The sequence below is a fragment of the Triturus cristatus genome, chromosome 1_1 (assembly GCF_964204655.1).
Source record: "Triturus cristatus chromosome 1_1, aTriCri1.1, whole genome shotgun sequence".
NCBI classification, from domain to species: Eukaryota; Metazoa; Chordata; class Amphibia; order Caudata; family Salamandridae; genus Triturus; species Triturus cristatus.
In genome coordinates, this window is record NC_140579.1 from 91,390,049 (window position 1) to 91,409,378 (window position 19,330).

Here is a 19,330-nt window from a genome sequence, read left to right on the forward strand (position 1 = left end):
GTCACATGCCACAGGCCACTGACGCCACCTCAGCAGAGTACACAGACACACACAGGCACAGGACATTCACCTGCCATTGCCAAATGCAGATACAAACCTCACTGCACATGTGCCACTAGATTGGGGGGGCTCACAGGTGTGGGGCTGTCTCTGCACGTCAGACACACAGCACTGCTCCCTGCTCACATGAGATGTGCAGGGCACATCCAGGCCTCATGCATCTGGGGTGGTCCACTACACATATGCCCCCACACAAGTGACATTGGACTTACACACAGATGTCCAGGGGACGAACACATCATGTGGACACTCTCAGCATAGGTACAGTGGACAAACACACATCTGCAGGCACAGTCACCTGTCACACTGGGGTAACCACAGAATCACAGGAGGACTGTAGTAGCTCCATACCCTGGAGGATTAGACAGGCACAATGTGTAATGCCACATGCAGTGAATGTCACAGTAAACACAATGCAAGAGAGGAGAGCAGATATGCACCACAGCATGCTCTGGCTGGGAGACATCAGGCATCCCCCCCCTGGGACCCCCCTACAGTACATAGCATGTGTGTCACACCAGGACACAATGCCAGAAGTCACAGTCACTACATAGGGGCAGTCTGTGCCAGTGGCCTATGCACTCACCTGATACCCTGGTCGCCCATACAGCATGGGGTACTGTGGGAGGATCACATCTAGCAATGCCATGTTCTCCTCAAGGGTGAATGGCTGTGTCCTCTCCACAGACCTTGACATGGTTCCAGGAAATCAGTAGCAGCAGCTGGGTCGACGAATACAAAGATGTGCAGGCAAGTACTCCCTCATGGGACCTGGCTGCCTTATATGTGCCTTGCTGCCCTGTCTCATGCACAGGAGTACAGAGTGATTGGTCACTCACATTTGCATCCTATGTTTCCACCAATCCCTTCAAACCTAGCAGTCTGTGTGTACTCTATCGGTTTCATTCTCCTGCATGATGTCAGCTCCCCAAACACATTGCAACAAAGTAGATTAATTCAAACTGACTTCTGCTGTGCACCTTCCAGAACAAATTCGAATTTTGAACTTGGTCCCCATGACAACCAGCATGCATGTAGGCCTTAATACTTGTCCCTCATGTGTCCCCTGTGTAAGTTGGAGCTTCACACACAGGTACGGTGCGTTCCGGGGCCCTAGGGCACCCCAAATGCATATCAACGGCCGTACAGGCGTGTGTACGGTCCGTACCACTATGGGTGTCCTCGCGTATGCGTACTCGTAGTGATAGTGAGCGTACAGGCGTGTGTACGGTCCGTTCCACCATGAGTACGCATACGCGAGCACACCCATAGTGGTACGGACCGTACACGCGTGCGTACGTTCACTATCACTACGAGTACGCATACGCGAGGACACCCATAGTGATAGTGAACGTACGCACGCGTGTACGGTCCGTACCACTATGGGTGTGCTCGCGTATGCGTACTCATGGTGGTACGGACCGTACACACGCCTGTACGCTCACTATCACTACGAGTACGCATACGCGAGGACACCCATAGTGATAGTGAACGTACGCACGCGTGTACGGTCCGTACCACTATGGGTGTGCTCGCGTATGCGTACTCATGGTGGTACGGACCGTACACACGCCTGTACGCTCACTATCACTACGAGTACGCATACGCGAGGACACCCATTGTGATAGTGAACGTACGCACGCGTGTACGGTCCGTACCACTATGGGTGTGCTCGCGTATGCGTACTCATGGTGGTACGGACCGTACACACGCCTGTACGCTCACTATCACTACGAGTACGCATACGCGAGGACACCCATAGTGATAGTGAACGTACGCACGCGTGTAGGCTCCGTACCACTATGGGTGTGCTCGCGTATGCGTACTCATGGTGGTACGGGCCGTACACATGCCTGTACGCTCGCCATCACGATGGGTACACATACAGCAGCACTCCCATAGTGATATGGGAACGTACACAGGCCCTCTTTGCAGCAGTACAGCGGTATTCACACATCACAGTGGTGACAGGCGGCACACAGGTAGGGATAGGGCAGACATACTTGTCCATGCATGGACATACTTGTCCATGAATGGACATCGAGGCATCGTCTGTGCATCACCACATGTGTGGTGCACAGGTGTGAAAGGCCTGTGATGTGGAACATCACTCCTGAGTCGAGAAGGCACCAGATGTCTGATGAGATGTGTACAGATGTACTGTGTGATGGTGCGGTGTGTGCCAGGCATGCCCTTGACTCCTTTGACATGTGTGCATGTCGTACTGCGCACTTGTGGTGAGCGTAACTGGCATGGCACGGACACCAACACACGGAAGTGTCCCCAGATGCCCGTTACAGGGGTAATGACACCAGACTTGTCACTACCCACGGTGCACAATGTGACTATGTCATGTATGTGTGGGGGCTCCCCATTTGGGTGATGTTGGAGCACCCTCAAAAGCTGCAGCCGTTGCAGCAACCAACATGTGTCTGTGTGTGGATTGTCATTGCACACTGTTCCGCACACCATGCCACATGTGGTTTCGGATGTGAGGTGCACAGGTATGCATGGGACATGGAGTAGCGTGACAAGGACATGTCAGCATCCTCACAAGGTATGTGTGGTGAGTCATGACATGTGCACCTTCATGGCAAGGTGTGTGTGCTGGCCTAGTGTGATGTCATGTGACCTGTGGCTCCAGTGTTCCGCTACAAATCTCTGCAATCGGCATCCTACTGCTGCTGATGTGTGTGCGTATGTCACTCCTGTGTTGCGTCTGGCTGTTCACTTGCACTGGGACACAGCTATTCCCATGGCGTGGCATGGGGAGGTTCTCAATCTCCCTGTGTAGCTGGGTCTTTGAAGGAGTGTCACCTTGCATCCATACGTGTCCTGGCCATGTAGCACATACCTGACTCCCCATGTAGCATGTGTGTATAGCCAGATTAACATGTGCTCAGTACACACGAGTTGTTGTCGTGGTGCACTCACTCTTTGTTGTCACTTCCAAATCACTGCAGAGCGCCGCCTCTTGCCCGAAGAATTCCAGACTTGGCTGCCATGCAGGAGAATGACAGCATCCGGCTCTACCGCTTCACCCAACCGTTGATTCTGGAGTTGACGGCGAGACTGGCACCACACCTGCAACCGCAGCACAGGTATCCCACGGCACTGACACCCCAGCTGAAGGTAATGGCTGCCCTACATTTTCTTGCCACGGGTACATTTCAAAATACCATAGCTCATGTTGGTGGCATGTCCCAGAGCATGTTCAGTGGTGTGCTGCATGATTTCTTAGAGGCCATGTTGATTCACCTGGATGACTTCATCAAGTTCCCATCCCCTGAACAGATGACTGAGGTCAAGCGTGGATTCTATGCCCTGGGAGGGATGCCCCATGTCATTGGGTCCATAGATGGGACACATGTAGCTTTGGTACCACCACACGCACGGGAGGTGGCGTACCGCAATCGGAAGCACTACCACTCCATCAATGCCCTTGTGGTGTGTCTGTCCAACATGGTGATTTCACATGTCTGTGCTCGTTTTCCAGGATCAGCACACGATGCCTACATCATGAGGCGTAGCGGGATGCCTGACATGATGTTGCAGCTGCGCAACGAACGGGCATGTGTTGTTGGTGGGTACAGTCTGTCTGTCCTGTATTCTGTATGGCCTACCAGCACGACCGCTTCACCACTCCTAACAATGTCCATGTGCTTTCCATGTAGGGGACGCTGGCTATCCCAACATGCCTTGGCTGCTCACACCTCTCCGCAACCCCATCACGCCGGCCCAGCTCCGCTACAACACCGCCCATGGCCGGACAAGGCGAGTGATAGAGAGGACGTTTGGCCTGCTGAAGAGCCGATTCAGGTGCCTCCACAAGACCGGCGGCGCACTCCCATATGCCCCGGCGAAGGTCTGCAAGATCTTCATGGTCTGCTGCATGCTGCACAACATGGCAGTTGAAAGAGCTGTGCCACTCATCCTGAATCAACATGACGAGGACCATCCACCCGTGGAGGACGAAGGGCTTGGCAATGGGGCTAGTGATGTGGAGGATGTGGAGCCGCAAGAGGACATCCGGACTCGGCTCATACGCGACTTCTTTGCATAGTGGTGAGTACCAGTGTCTGAGTGTGCACGCATTGGTCCCCGTGTGGCATGCGTTGTGATGTGTGTCTCCACCTACATGTATGGCACGTGAGTCAGAGGTGCGTGCGGGTGTGTCACTGGAGTGATGGTGCCAGTGATGGTTGTGCTTCCTCAGTCAAAATTGTGACCTAGCATGTTGCCATCCATACATGTGTCGAGTAAATGCACATGCAAGTGGCTGTGCTTTTTGTGGCTGACTTCTTGTGTGTCTCTCTTCCCCAGGTACCTGCGCATGCTGTCTGCTGGTTGCATTGTTGTGGCACTGCTATTCCTCATGGACTTGACATCGTGGGCTGAGTCAGCGTTACAGGCACGGACACGTTTGGAAGTCTCCATGGGGTAAGGGATGCATCTGGGGTGTATTGGGTGTGGCAGTTGTTCACAATGTGTGCACGCTGCCCCTGTCGGTGTTTGTTTCCTCTGCAGCCATGTTGCATCCCCATGGGACACGACATGCAGCTGTGTACACCTGAATAGTTGGTCTGCCTGGTTGACAGTCATCAGTGATGGGATAGGGGATTGTGATGATGGCATCAATGTGTGTGACACTGCCCTCGGACACATTCGGTTAGCATTGGCTTGACATGGTGTGGGACTTCGACATCCACGTATCTATGGTGTATGGCAGGCTCTCCGTGTGCAGCTGTGGGTATGTAGCTGTCAGCCGACGCTTGTGTTCCAGTTCCATGGCGTACACGCATGTGTGCTGCTGCAGGGGGGTGCCAGTGTTGGACCCACATGTAATTCCACATGATGTGTTCATGTGTACTTCGAGTTGCCTCTGCAATCCCAAATACATGGGTAATGAAGGTGTCCCTATGCCTCCAAGGTGCCTCTTCTCAGTCAATGCTGGTATGTTGCCACGGTGCATCCTGCTTGTCTGGCATGGTGTTCCCTGATTGTGGCTCTGTGTCAATGTGTTGCGTGGCAAGATGCTAGCTGTGTGTGTGGGCTGTGACTGTGTATTGGGCATGATGTCTATGACTGTGTGGGTATTGTGACATGTGCCATCCCCATGCATCCAACGTTGGCCAGGCCCCCATTCTCTGCATCCACCGGACTCAAGCTTGCAGGACATGTTCCTGCCACCTGTCTACACATACCTGGGTGCCCCCCAGGACACTGTACTGGATCCCTGACCTCTGCGCATGACTGTTGCTGTACTCAATGTGTGTCAGCACGGTGGTTCGGCAACCCCCTCAGCTGGTTGGGCCCATCACGGGTGTGTATGGTGCTCCATGTCTGTCTTGCCTAATACACTGTGACCCATGTGTCCTGTGCCAGACTCAGGCCCCAGGGTGTGGATGGTTGAAGACAACAGATGACTCAGGCATGTTTAGACTTTACAAGACACATGTTAGGTAATGATGCTACCAGCAGACATCTACTCTTCATAGTGTGATTTATTATTGGGGGGGGGGGGGACAAAGTGAGGGGCTTTCCGGGATTTTGGAATCCAAAGTTCAGTAGGGGAGTTGTCGTCCTTGCCATTGTGAATCCTCAGGGTCCATGCCACAGTCTTTGTCAACATTGGTCAGCCGGTGACCAGCAGGGCCATGTGGCAGAGAATGTCTGTTGATGCTGTGATGCTGTTGCTCCAGTGGGCCAGGTGCCAGGCCAGGTGTCCTGGGAGATGGTGATGTAGCGCCGACCCTCACGGTCCTTTCCGTGGACGACCCGGCCTCCTGCGGGGACCCTCAGCAGCAGGCCGTGACGACGTCTGGGATGCTCCATCGGATGTTTCCTCCTCCTCCTCCTGATCCCTCCCTGTGGGTGGTGATGTTCTCCGCCTTCGGGCACAGGGAGGGTCGGCCATGTAGTCGGCCATCCGACGGAGTGTAGCGTGAATCCCCTGGAACGCCGTCACTTGCTCAGCCTGTCTGTCCTCCATCCTCCGTTGGTGTTGCAGTTGACAGGCATGTAGCTCCGCATGTTGCTGGGCCTGCTGGGCCTTGATCCCCTCGAGGACGGACACAACCTGGGCCATGCCCGTGGTGTCCTGCCGGTATGAGTCCAGGATGTTACGGACATGGGCAAATACCGGATCCCCAGCCAACTGGTCAGGCTCGCGCCTCCGCCGTCCTCCACTCCCACCACCCCTGCCCACTTGCACCTGGCCTGCCGTTGTGGGCACATCGGGTCTCCGGGACCCCTGAGGGGTGGCATTGGCGTTGTCGCCTGCCTCCTCCTGGGTGCCCGGGACACCGTGTCCCTCCTGGCGAGGCTGGCTGCATTGTGGTGTTGGGGCAGGGATCCTGGGTGTCTCCTGGGATGTGGCAGGAGTGGGGGTGGTGGTTGGCACAGTTGTACCTGACGCAGGTGCTGCAGGCGGTTGGACACCAGAGGGGCCAGGTCGGTCGGGGTCGTCCACAGAGTGGTGAGAGTGGTCGCTGCCGGTGGGATCGGGCTCCTGCAGATCCGGGTCCTGTGAGTCTTCCCCCCCAGTGTTGGGGGGTGCACCACGCCGTTGACCTGTGTGTGAGAGGGACAATGTTAATTTTGTTCCATGCGACATACATGTTTCATCATTTCCAAAGTTGGCACATTTCCTCTTGTATTTAGGATCTGTCTTGCATTCCACTCACAGTGCACTTGTGCATGGGTGTGTCCCTTGGGCTCCACTTTGGCCCCTTTAACTATGTGTGGCACAGTCTTACTTGCTGCATCAAGTGTAACTGCAGTCAGCAGTGGAGTGGGCAGGTGTTGCGAGCCATGCATTGGCGCCTTCCGTGTAGCACTGTACATGTGCACATGGAGTTGTCCCACACACTTATGTGATGCAGGTAGCTGTCATTGTGCTCGTGCACAGGTTGTGACATGGCCCTGTGTTTTGCCATGGAGAAGAGGGGGGGTTCTGGCACGGGCCACCCTTGTCTACATGCACGCAGTCTACCTGCTGACGCGCAGACATTCCCACACACCACACGGCTGATTTGCTCTCCCTGTGTCTCCCTCCCTCTCTGTCCCCCTCTCCCTCCCTCTGTGTGTCACCCTCTGTCACCTCAGCCCAACTTCCTGGGCACACACTGTTGGCAGATCTATGAGTGGGCCTTGGCTTGTTGATGTGAGTTTGTTTATGTTCTCCAGGCACCCATTGTGTGTGATGTGTGTCTGTGCACTGCTGCTGTGGTGGTGTGTGCTGCCACTCTTTCACAATGTTGGATGTTCATTAGATGCTGTCATGTGCAAAACAGTGCCTTCACCCCCATGTGTTGATGCAAGGCGTCCGCCATTTGCTGGCAAGTCATTCCTGTTTTGGGACACATTGTTTGTCTGGCTGTGACCTAGGCCATATGGGCAGAGAGCATTGTTGTCTGCTTCTGAGTTGCACTATGTGATTTTTTGGGCCCAGCCTCCCACCATCCGTGTTACCGTGTCATGTGTTGGTGTCTTCTGTGACTTGACATTGTCCAGCTGGGTGCATGGGGCATGGTGGCAGCAGTGGCATGTGTGTGCTCATGGAGTGTGGTTGAGTGATGCGATGGCTTGTGGTGGTTGCGTGCCTGTTAGTGATTTTGGTTGTGTATGCCGTTCCCCCCATGTGAGGTGCGTTGTATGTGTACTCACCCGGGTCTCGGAGTCCTTCTAATCCTTCGACTGCCTCCACCGGCAGTATGGCCATCACCCTCTCCTCCCAGGGATGGTAGTGTACGGGTCTGCGGGAGGGCCCTCCTCCGGTGGCGTTGGCCTGGTCGTGTTCGTCCTGCCTCTTGGCTCGGACCCTCCTCCGCAGATCGTACCACCTGTTCTGGCATTCCTGCCTGGTCCTTCTGGTGTCCGCAACAGCATTCACAGCATCAACGATGGTCTGCCACATGGCTGTTTTTGCTGCCAGGCTGGTGTTTCTGACCAATGTTCCAAAGATCTGTGGCTCGACTCTGAGGATTTGATCAACAAGGACCTCCAACTCTCGGTTACTGAACTTTGGATTCTTGGTAGTGGGCATGGTGAGGGGTGTGGGTGGGGATGGTGGGGGGGGGGTGTGGGGATGGTGGGGGGTGTGTGTGGATGGGTGTGTGTGTGTGTGTGTGTGTGTGTGAATGTGATGAGGGGGTGTTTGCGAGGGTGGTCGTGTGAAGGTGTGCAAGTGTTAGGTGTGGTGTAGCCTGGTATGTGGTTCTGTGGTGTCTGCCAGCAGTGAGTCTGTTGCAAAGGCTCATGGTTTGTGTGTGTGTGCCCTTTTTATTGGTCCATGGGTGGGTGTGGCAGTGTTTGAATTTTGGGTGGGTGTGTTATAAGTAGTGGTGGTGTTTTGGGCCTCTGTTTGTCTTTGGCAGTTGCAGGTCAGTGAAGGTGTATTTGTAGTGTTTGTTGGCCATGTTTAGTGGATTTGTGGCATTCGAATAGTGTCTTCTTGTGTTGTTTTGTTTTGTCCTGGTTGTGTACGTGCGTTTTGAGCGTGTGTACGGTGTGTAGATGGGCCATTTGGTTGTACGGTGCTGTCCTTGTGTGTGGGTTGGTACGACTCGTCCATGCGGTTGTGATGTTGGGGCCTGGTGTGCGCTCCGTACTTAGGAGGTTGTGTTGGGGGTATGACTCGAACGTACTGGGGTGTACATACATGGGGGTCGGACACGTACTGGGGTGGGGGTTCGACTCGAACGTACTGGGGTGTGCATACATGGGGGTCGGACACGTACAGGGGTGGGGGTGGGACTGGAACGTACTGGGGTGTACATGGACGGTGGTACGACACGTACTGGGGTGGGGGTTCGACTCAAACGTACTGGGGTGTACATGGACGGTGGTACGACACGTACTGGGGTGGGGGTTCGACTGGAACGTACTGGGGTGTACATAGACGGTGGTACGACACGTACTGGGGTGGGGGTTCGACTCGAACGTACTGGGGTGTACATGGACGGTGGTACGACACGTACTGGGGTGGGGGTTCGACTGGAACGTACTGGGGTGTACATAGACGGTGGTACGACACGTACTGGGGTGGGGGTTCGACTCGAACGTACTGGGGTGTACATGGAAGGTGGTACGACACGTACTGTGGTGGGGGTTCGACTCGGACGTACTGGGGTGTACATGGAAGGTGGTACGACACGTACTGTGGTGGGGGTTCGACTCGGACGTACTGGGGTGTACATGGAAGGTGTTACGACACGTACTGGGGTGGGGGTTCGACTCGGACGTACTGGGGTGTACATGGAAGGTGGTATGACACGTACTGGGGTGGGGGTTCGACTCGAACGGACTGGGGTGTACATGGACGGTGGTACGACACGTACTGGGGTGGGGGTTCGACTGGAACGTACTGGGGTGTACATAGACGGTGGTACGACACGTACTGGGGTGGGGGTTCGACTCGAACGTACTGGGGTGTACATGGACGGTGGTACGACACGTACTGGGGTGGGGGTTCGACTGGAACGTACTGGGGTGTACATAGACGGTGGTACGACACGTACTGTGGTGGGGGTTCGACTCGAACGGACTGGGGTGTACATACATGGGGGTCGGACACGTACAGGGGTGGTGGGTGGACTCGAACGTACTGGGGTGTACATGGACGGTGGTACGACACGTACTGTGGTGGGGGTTCGACTCGAACGTACTGGGGTGTACATGGAAGGTGGTACGACACGTACTGTGGTGGGGGTTCGACTCGGACGTACTGGGGTGTACATGGACGGTGGTACGACACGTACTTGGGTGGGGGTTCGACTCGAACGTACTGGGGTGTACATGGAAGGTGTTACGACACGTACTGGGGTGGGGGTTCGACTCGGACGTACTGGGGTGTACATGGAAGGTGGTATGACACGTACTGGGGTGGGGGTTCGACTCGAACGGACTGGGGTGTACATACATGGGGGTCGGACACGTACAGGGGTGGTGGGTGGACTCGAACGTACTGGGGTGTACATGGACGGTGGTACGACACGTACTGTGGTGGGGGTTCGACTCGAACGTACTGGGGTGTACATGGAAGGTGGTACGACACGTACTGTGGTGGGGGTTCGACTCGGACGTACTGGGGTGTACATGGAAGGTGTTACGACACGTACTGGGGTGGGGGTTCGACTCGAACGTACTGGGGTGTACATGGACGGTGGTACGACACGTACTGTGGTGGGGGTTCGACTCGAACGTACTGGGGTGTACATGGAAGGTGGTATGACACGTACTGGGGTGGGGGTTCGACTCGAACGTACTGGGGTGTACATGGACGGTGGTACGACACGTGCTGTGGTGGCGGTTCGACTCGAACGTACTGGGGTGTACATGGACGGGTGGGGGTATCCATACACGGGGGGTACGTGTCGGACGTACGCGGGATGGGGGGAGTGTTGGGCACGTCTGCGGGCACATGTCTCTATTGTTGCTATGGGAGTTCGGTGCGGACGGTGTTTTTTCCATACGGTTGTGGGCTCGGACGCACGGGTTGGATCGTGATTCCTCGGTCGGACTTTGCTTTTTACGTTTGTACGGTAAATCGTCCGAGGACGTGTCGGACACATTTTCCGACCCGGGGACGTGTGGGAAATGGTTCCCAGTGCGGTTCGTATGGTCTTTTTACCATGCGAATCGTGATTGCCAGTTCGTACGGCACTTGTACGATTCGTACGGTAAAAAGACCGGATACGAGTCGTACGGGCCTTTTTTTTGCCGGATCGTGATCGGCGCCTTGATGTTAAGAGGGCTTTACTGTACTACATACAAAGAACGCAACCTTTCAGGAAGACCAAACAATTGTTTGTCTCCTTCTCTCCACCGCATAAAGGCAACCCCATCTCTAAATCAGGGATAGCTAGGTGGATTGTAAAGTGCATACAAATTTGTTATCACAAGGCAAAAAGAACATTATCTGTTCCACCTAAAGCCCACTCTACAAGAAAGTTAGGGGCTTCTATGGCTTTTCTAGGGAACATACCCTTAGATGACATCTGCAAAGCAGCCACTTGGTCAACACCGCACACCTTCACAAAACATTACTGTGTAGACGTGCACTCCAAGCAACAAGCTAGTGTGGGCCAGGCTGTACTAAAGACACTATTTCAAACCGCTGCAACGGATACCGGTGGTCGCCGCTAGGGCTGGGTACTGCTATATAATCTATGCAAAAGTGTACAATCTGCAGCTCATATGCCTCGAACGGAATATGCTACTTACCAGTATGCATCTGTTCTTGGCATGTAGAGCTGCAGAGTTGTACACGCCCACCCGGCTACCTGTATCCGTTCCAGTCTATCTTATTTAGATACAACACACATGGGTTTCTCACTGTTATTACTACGCTCCATCATTTCCCTGCTGGCGAAAAACAATCTGAGGATGGCGAAGCCCATGCGCAGTACGGACCGAAGGAGGAGTCACCGAACTCGTGACTTCCAAAAACTGTCCAAGAACAAAAACAAACTGCAAAGATCCGGGCCCAACACCAGATGGCGATCTATGCAAAAGTGTACAACTCTGCAGCTCTACATGCCAAGAACAGATGCATACTGGTAAGTAGCATATTCCTTATACAATGGTGTGTGTAATCTGGTATGTATGTTCTACCAAAGTTTAGAAACTCTGCAAGCGATAGAAATTGTTTCAGTGTATTTCGTGTTTGCCCTAGAGCACATTTCTCCAAAAAAAAGGGGTGCTAGGATTCTCCCTTTATTTCATAACTCAAATCCCCAAAACAAGACCCTGAGAAAGACATGTTTGATTTTGGAAAATTTAATTTATAAACCTGCTCAGAAAATACTAAAATTATATGATGCACCCTGGCCAAATGTGTGTTTTTAAATGCCATCAACATATGACAACACATCTGTGTCAATTTCTTTGCTAAATTGAAGTTACAGACCTGAACTGTTCTTATACCCTTGTGGTAGCCTACAGAACCTTCACTGGTCTCCTAGCACTCTGAAGTTGATTAAATCACGGCTTTCAGGTGCTATATTTTGACTGAAAAAGCCATTGAAATGTCCAATGCCGTTTTCTATTTTTTATGAATAATCTTGTTTATTAAGCCTGTTCTGTGTGAATTGTGTTCAGCAAAAGTGCATGTGAGGCTGTTTAATAATCTATAGTCATAGACTGTGCATATGAATAATCTGTTTAAGCACAGGAATTAATGGATTATGCGTCGGGGAGACCCAAGGCTCAATCACACCTTGATATTCTAACTGTGATAGAATCTACCTGACAGGGCGTTTAGCTTCATGTTTAATAGGGCATTGTGTTTGCACTTGTGGGCTTCACCTTATAGGTAAAATATTATAAGGAGAGTCTTTATCCCAACCTGTCTGGTTGCGATATAATGCTGAAGTCTGGACAAGAGCCAATTCTGTAGCATATGCTGTTTTAACATTCTGAGGAATAATAGAGGTCCTTGTGGGACTTTTCTAACAAACTCAGGTGGCCAATTATACCTCAGCCAGGAGAATGTTGTATCCATTGGTTACATTCTGCCAGAATTTTACTTTAATAGTACGCGTGATATCGCCCTCAATGTGTATATCTTACTCAGAGTCTTTCAGGAGGGCTGAGCCGCTGTACTTGAGTTTCTCCTTGTACGTAGTCTTTAGTGAAGCTCACTAACAAAAACTCTTGAAGACATGTGCTGTGCCTTCAAACAGGTTTCTTGCCCATGTCTTGTTCTGAAGAAGAGTTTTGAGCATTTGTGGCATATTTAGGGAAACTTCCTGCCATTTTCTTCTTTTTAAATCGTGCTTTTTGTTGTGGAAGTTTCTCTTCCTTTTTTATGATGACATCAGAAGAGAGCTGTGAGTCTGTTTTCAGTTTCATATACTCCTCCTGTCAGCGGTCGACTGGACCCCTTTTCGCTGATCGTCTGTCTGTAGAGTCCTCAAAGGAATGAGAAAGGTGTGTATCAGAATACTGATAGTTATCAGGCTATTTACATGTATCACCGTTACGTGACATTTTTTGGGTATACTCTGGTTGAGGAGATCCAGTCCGTGTTTTGACTTTAGCTTTGTTTCTATCCTGCCACTTTTTAGAAGATTCAGAGTGTCTGCTTGGTCATTATGGCATCTGGTTTGCCTTTTAAGGTGTGGTTTATTTAGCCTGGTTCCCAAACTGTCATGACCTATAGATGTATAGGTTTCACAAATAATTTTAATGACCTCACGTACCTGGTCTACCAGTGTAACTGTAGCGAGCCGTTGGCATATCCTCATTGAAGCTGCTTCCTCTTTATTATTAGTTAAAATAACTGAGGACACTGTGGCAAAGTTGCCAGTGAGTTTCATCCCTAAATCCATGTTCAGCCTGAATCTATTGAAGGATTTCAGGTTAAACTGCAATAGAGGGAGAGCCTTGTGTGATGGTGTATTTTTCTGCAAATACACAACCCACGTGTTCGAAACGGAGTAGCTTGGCACGTAGCGGGTAGGCTAAACTCAGAAGCAAATCTAAAGCATCTGCGCAGACACTCACAGGCGACACACTAGGCACACTACAAAAGAGACTCCACACCAGGTTGTATGAAATCAGCATGTGTATTATGAAAAACACATTAGAATGCAATCACAGTTGTAAACAATGGCATCCAGTAACCATTTACAGGAGACTATGTACAAGGCAGGGCCAATTGGGCCGCTGCCAGAGCCATCACAAGGTAAAGGGATAAAAGTAGGACCATCAGCAATAAAGGTATAACAGCCCATACCTACTGGCAAGACTATGCACTTAGCAACATTGCAATCCGCATTAGGCCTTAGGGAAAACGCATTATCAGCATCAATGCATTAGGCATACAAACACATTAGATTAGGCATAAAATGAAACCATCAGGTCAGGCATAGAAACGCATGATGCACAACCATCTTAGCATCTTCTGGGCATACCAACACCTTATGCATAACAGTGGGCATGAAAACCTCATTAGCATAAATGCATTCAGCATAGAACCAGTAGGCATATAGTATAAAACATATTCAGCATAACATTAGGCCTCATTCTATTGGCACTTGCTTTAACATGTGAACATAGGGCATCATCAGTAGCATAAAAGCACTAGACATAACTCTTAGGCATAGATCATGAGCATAAAACACCTTTGCCACGGTGTTCAGCCAAAATATCGAGTTTTAGATTTCGACCTACAATAATATTGTGTTTTTAATATCGTAGGTACAGAATATAGAAGTCAAGAATATCGATGGACAGAATATCGATCCCAAGGTAAGTAATATCGAAGTTAATAATATCGAAGTAATTAATATCGATGTAAGTAATATCGTAAGCAAAAATTTCGATGTCCATAATATCGATATTTATTTAGTGTAATGTAATTTAATATGTATTTTATTTGTATGTTAAAGATTATTGTAATGTATTTTAATACATTTAAAAATAAATGTTTAGAGATTAATAATTATTTTAAATTTAATTTAGCGTTTTAGTATCAGAGCGGGTTGTGGGTTTATAGGGGAATAGGGTGGGAAGTAATTTAATTATAATTAATGAATTAATATGTATTGTTTAATTGGTATTTATGATTAATTTATTGGTAATTAATTAATAATTGGTAATTAATAGTATAATTGATTAATTGTTAATTAATTATTAATTGTAAAATTATTTTATTAATTGGTTAATTATATACATTATAATTAGTTTATTATTAATATTTAGTTGTTGTTAATTAGTTAGTAATTAATTGGTGATTTAATTTTATTAAGTGATTAATTGATAATTAAATTAATTATGTGAATTGTTGTGTAATGGGTTGTGGGTTTATAGGGGAATAGGGTGAGATGTAATTAAAATAAATAATGATATTTTTTATTTATTTGTAATTATTATTAATTAATTGTTGTTAGTTAAATATAGTAAATATAAATAATTTATTATTTTATTTGTTGTTATTGCTAATTAATATATTGTTAATTAATTAATAGGTGCATATTTGTAATTTCGTAGTTAATATGTATTAATTAGTCAATTAATAACTATATTAATTATAAAGAATGTATTAATTGTAAATAAGAGATAAATTGATATTTAAATCTATTGTGTATTTTGTATGTGTCGTGTGTTGTGTGTTAAAGGGGGAATAGTGTGGGATGTAATTTAAAGTTATTTATTTAAATATTTATTTTACATAATTGGTATTTAATAATTATTTTTAAAATACATTGTTAACATGCAATTTTTTTAGAAGAAATTATTGAATTGGTTATAATGTTCATAGAATCACTATGCTATCTAGTGCTTTCCCAACTGTTTTACTATCTGGAGTGGGAATAGTAATTTTTACCCCTACGCTATCCAGCGCTTTCCCTACTGTTGCACTCTCTGGAGTTGGAATAGTAATTGTTACCCCTACGCTATCCAGCGCTTTTCCCTACTGTTGCACTCTTTGGAGTTGGAATAGTAATTTTTACCCTTACACTATCCAACACTTTCCCTACTATTGCACTCTCTGGAGTGGGAAGAGTAATTTTTACCCTTACGCTATCCAACACTTTCCCTACTATTGCACTCTCTGGAGTGGGAAGAGTAATTTTTACCCTTACGCTATCCAACACTTTCCCTACTATTGCATTCTCTGGAGTTGGAATAGTAATTTTTTCCCTTACGCTATCCAACGCTTTCCCTACTGTTGCACTCTTTGGAGTTGGAATAGTAATTTTTACCCCTACGCTATCCAACGTTTTCCCTACTGTTGCACTCTTTGGATTTGGAATAGTTATTTTTACCCCTACGCTATCCAACATTTTCCTTACTGTTGTTTTTGTTGGAGTTGGACTAGTTTTATTGTGTCTGATATTTAATATGTTTTGTAATATTTTAGCTATTGTAATATATAATTAATAATAAAAATTATTCAAATTAAAAATATTGATTATTATTTGCTATATGTAATTATTTAATATTTATTAATGTTATTGTTTTATGTGTATAGATGTATTGGTAATTTAAATACATATTTAATAATTTATGTTACAGAAATATTATTAAAAGTAATTATTAAGTAAGTGTATATATTATATATTATGTATATGTTTAATTAAAGTTTTATTTAATTATATATATTTATTATAAATTTTACATATTATAAAATATATTTAATTATGTTTCTTTGATTTAGAAGTATTATTTGGTTTATTTTACATATATTTTTAAAGTAAAAAAACCCCGATATTTTTGAATTACGATATTTTTGACAAAGATATTAAATTATCGATATTTTTGTACTTACCATGTTGTAGATAGGATGTCGATATTCTTGACCACGATATTTTTGTTGCGATATTTTTGTAGGTCGAATTTTTGTCTTTGCAAATTATGTCATACAACCCTTCGCCACAAATCATCAGTGTCAGCAGTAGGGAAGAGCATTAGGCAACACTATTGGCATAGAGACATTTATCAGTATAGTGCGCCCAGTAGATTATCCCATTAGCATTCTGGGGCCCACCTGGGTGCGCAAAAATGCTCCTCGTTGCAGATTTGTCTCTGGCGCCACTGCGCCTGGGGGAGCCCCTACTCAGGGACTCTGAAAGTAAAAGTCTGCCTTGGTCCGTTGGAGTCCCCTTCCGGGACTCTGAAGGTAAAAATGCCCCCAAAAGTGTACTGGCACCACGGTTTATATAGAAGCCCCACTCAGGAGCTCTGATGTGAAGAATGACCCCCAAAACATTGCAGCTGCCCAAACTCTCATGGCGCAGCTGTAGACAGGTGAACAGCACTGGGCAAGTTGGGGTCCCTCTCTGGGGCTCTGAAAAAAGTTTTGCCCCACACGTTGCAAAAATGCTGGCACGTTGGGGGTCTCCCTTTTTGGGGACTCTGAAATTACGGCTGCCCCGCGTTGCTGCTTCCGCCACTGCGGTACAGTTGAGGCCACACCGATCAGTCCGGGGGAAAGTTGGAGCCCTCCCTCCTGGGGGCTCTAACGTGAAACTTATGCTCAACAGAAAAGAAAACGTTGCAGCGGCCCGCAACTGCGGTGCCGCTGTGTAGCCCCCGGAGCAATGTTGCCCGGTTCGTACTGGAGCCCCATGGGGACTCCCAGAGCAAATGCGGCCCCCAACGATGGAGCGATCCGCTGTTCCTGTGGGGCCATTCAGGCACCAGTCCTGTGCCTCGATCTCGCCCTCCAGCTCAGCCCCACTCACCGGGACTCTTTGCACTGCTCTGGGCTCTTCTCTCGGCATGCGGAGCTCTGGATGGCATCCTGTCTCTCAGGATCCTCTCCCGGCAGTAGGCTCAGAATGCGGGGCTCTCCTCCGCGACCGGGAGCCCCGCCAACGCCAGTACCTCGCCTGACTTCACTCAGGCCCCCTCCTGGGACACAGGACTTCGGTGTGGAGCCTGCTGGCTCCGGACGTCCCTCTCCCTCCTTGTGGCCGGGGCTTCCAGCGCTTCCTCCGGCCCCACCCACAACCAGGCTTGGGCTTCAGTAGGGCCAAGGAGAAACAGGGCCTGTGTGGGCTCAGGGGCCAGCACACAGGCCCTTGCGGCGGTACCTCCTAGCAGAGTGTCCCCTCCAAGATGAAGTCCAAGTACAGCACACCACATGGAGTCTCAGCTCCTCTATATATACACCCCTCACCCCACCTACCGGAAAAGGCCAGAAGCTTCTGGAAGGCTCCATGGGGAAACCGGTCCCAACTAGTTTTGGGGGAGGTGTAGAGCACCCTGTCACTTCGAGCACTAGACCGGCAACCCACCTCAGGCAGTGAAATGGTGACTGTTAAAAGTGACATATCTAAACAGTGTAACTAAACCTGCGTACACCATTGCGCAGTATTTTCCGTTAAACCACACCAAACATACATATTTATTGTGTTTTATTGTAAACCACCAATTCCATGTTGGGAAAAACTAGGGGGAAGGCAAAAAAAAGTTCCGGGATGACCCTGCAAGCAGGGCCAAGTCCAACACCAAATATTACACTCTTCTACATGAGGGTCTGTATAGGGAAACACTGCATCAAGCTGATATGTTGTTTGAGCAATCCAGAACGGAATTTCATCCCATTTGGTAGGGACTTTACCCATAATGCCATTATTAATTGCAGGCCCTGAGCCTTTCCGGCTTGAGGAGCCCTTGCTGTGACAGCAGTGATTGTATGTAGGACATACTGCACCGGATGTCGATACAGTCTAACCAAACGGCTTAAGAGAGGACGCGTGTCACACTGGTGTAAATGTTGTGTGTTAGGATAAGGTATATAGCCTGCTAAGACTGGCCAGGTTGCTCCATCATTACTAAGAGGACCTAGTCTGGCATTGTGCACTGTGTGTGGAACCAATTATGATATTCCTGGTAAGTTAGAAGAATTTCTATATATTCATAAGGTTCTACATGCAGCTGGAACTTCTGACTCAAAATATGTGTGAAATGTGAATATATTGGCATAGACTTCAGGAAAATCAACCCAGGAATAAAAAACCTCACATCTGTATGCTTCGTGTGCCTCAATCATGACAGTAACGTTTATATCTATATGTAGTTAGGTGTGCAGCTACTGCTTGCCTACAATCAACAGAAATAACTACTACTTGCACCATGGAACTCAAAGCTTAAAAACCAGAAACAGGCAAAACATTGTTAGTGCTAGGAAAGAGTATAAAAAGGCACTTCATCTGGCCAAAATTAATTGGGAACAAGAGATGTGGGAGGACTTAGTAGTAGCTGTTAGGGTTCGGGATGTTAACTCTTTCAGGGAAATCGTGGCTCATGGCAAGCGGATTGCTACCACCAGTGTCAATTATAATCTACAGCCACAGACCTGGGTGGATCATTTCCCAAATATTTATGCAGGCAAGACCAACCCAGAGAATATGCACACAAGTAATGTCCTATGTCTCCCCATAGATGAAGGTCCCCTTCTATCTTCCAGTTCAAAGATGCACTAGCGGCGCTTATGAAACCTCTGGGACATAAAGCATCTGGCCTCGATTCTCTTCCTGGAGACCGCTTCAGATCAGAACCTCTGATCTGGGCCACATATTTTCAGCTGATGTTTTATTCTATTCTTGCTGGGGGGCCCAGTCCCTACCTCTTGGCTGATTGCAGAGAGTGTCCCAATTCATTAAAAAGAGTCCAAAGACCCAGGAAATGATATGACCATCAACTTAATCGATACGTCTCAGAAACATTTCTGTCATCTGTCATACTGGATCAACTGCTTGATTGGGCCAAGGACAGCTCTGTTTTCTCAGAGCTCCAGGTGGTCTTCAGGAAA

At 48.5% G+C, this 19,330-nt stretch overlaps 1 protein-coding gene across 4 annotated transcripts in view; it reads left to right on the forward strand.

Moving 5' to 3' along the window:
* Positions 1-19,330, forward strand: part of LOC146869579 (butyrophilin subfamily 3 member A3-like) — a 473,774-nt gene that overhangs the window by 215,392 nt on the left and 239,052 nt on the right. For 3 of the 4 annotated variants that reach the window (XM_085606426.1, XM_085606395.1, XM_085606417.1), the window contains one exon: positions 14,266-14,316. The exons of the other annotated variant lie outside the window; for it this stretch is intronic. In XM_085606426.1, the coding sequence (XP_085462552.1) occupies positions 14,266-14,316 (51 nt within the window). The remainder of the gene's footprint in view (positions 1-14,265; positions 14,317-19,330) is intronic. 4 annotated transcript variants of the gene reach the window in all.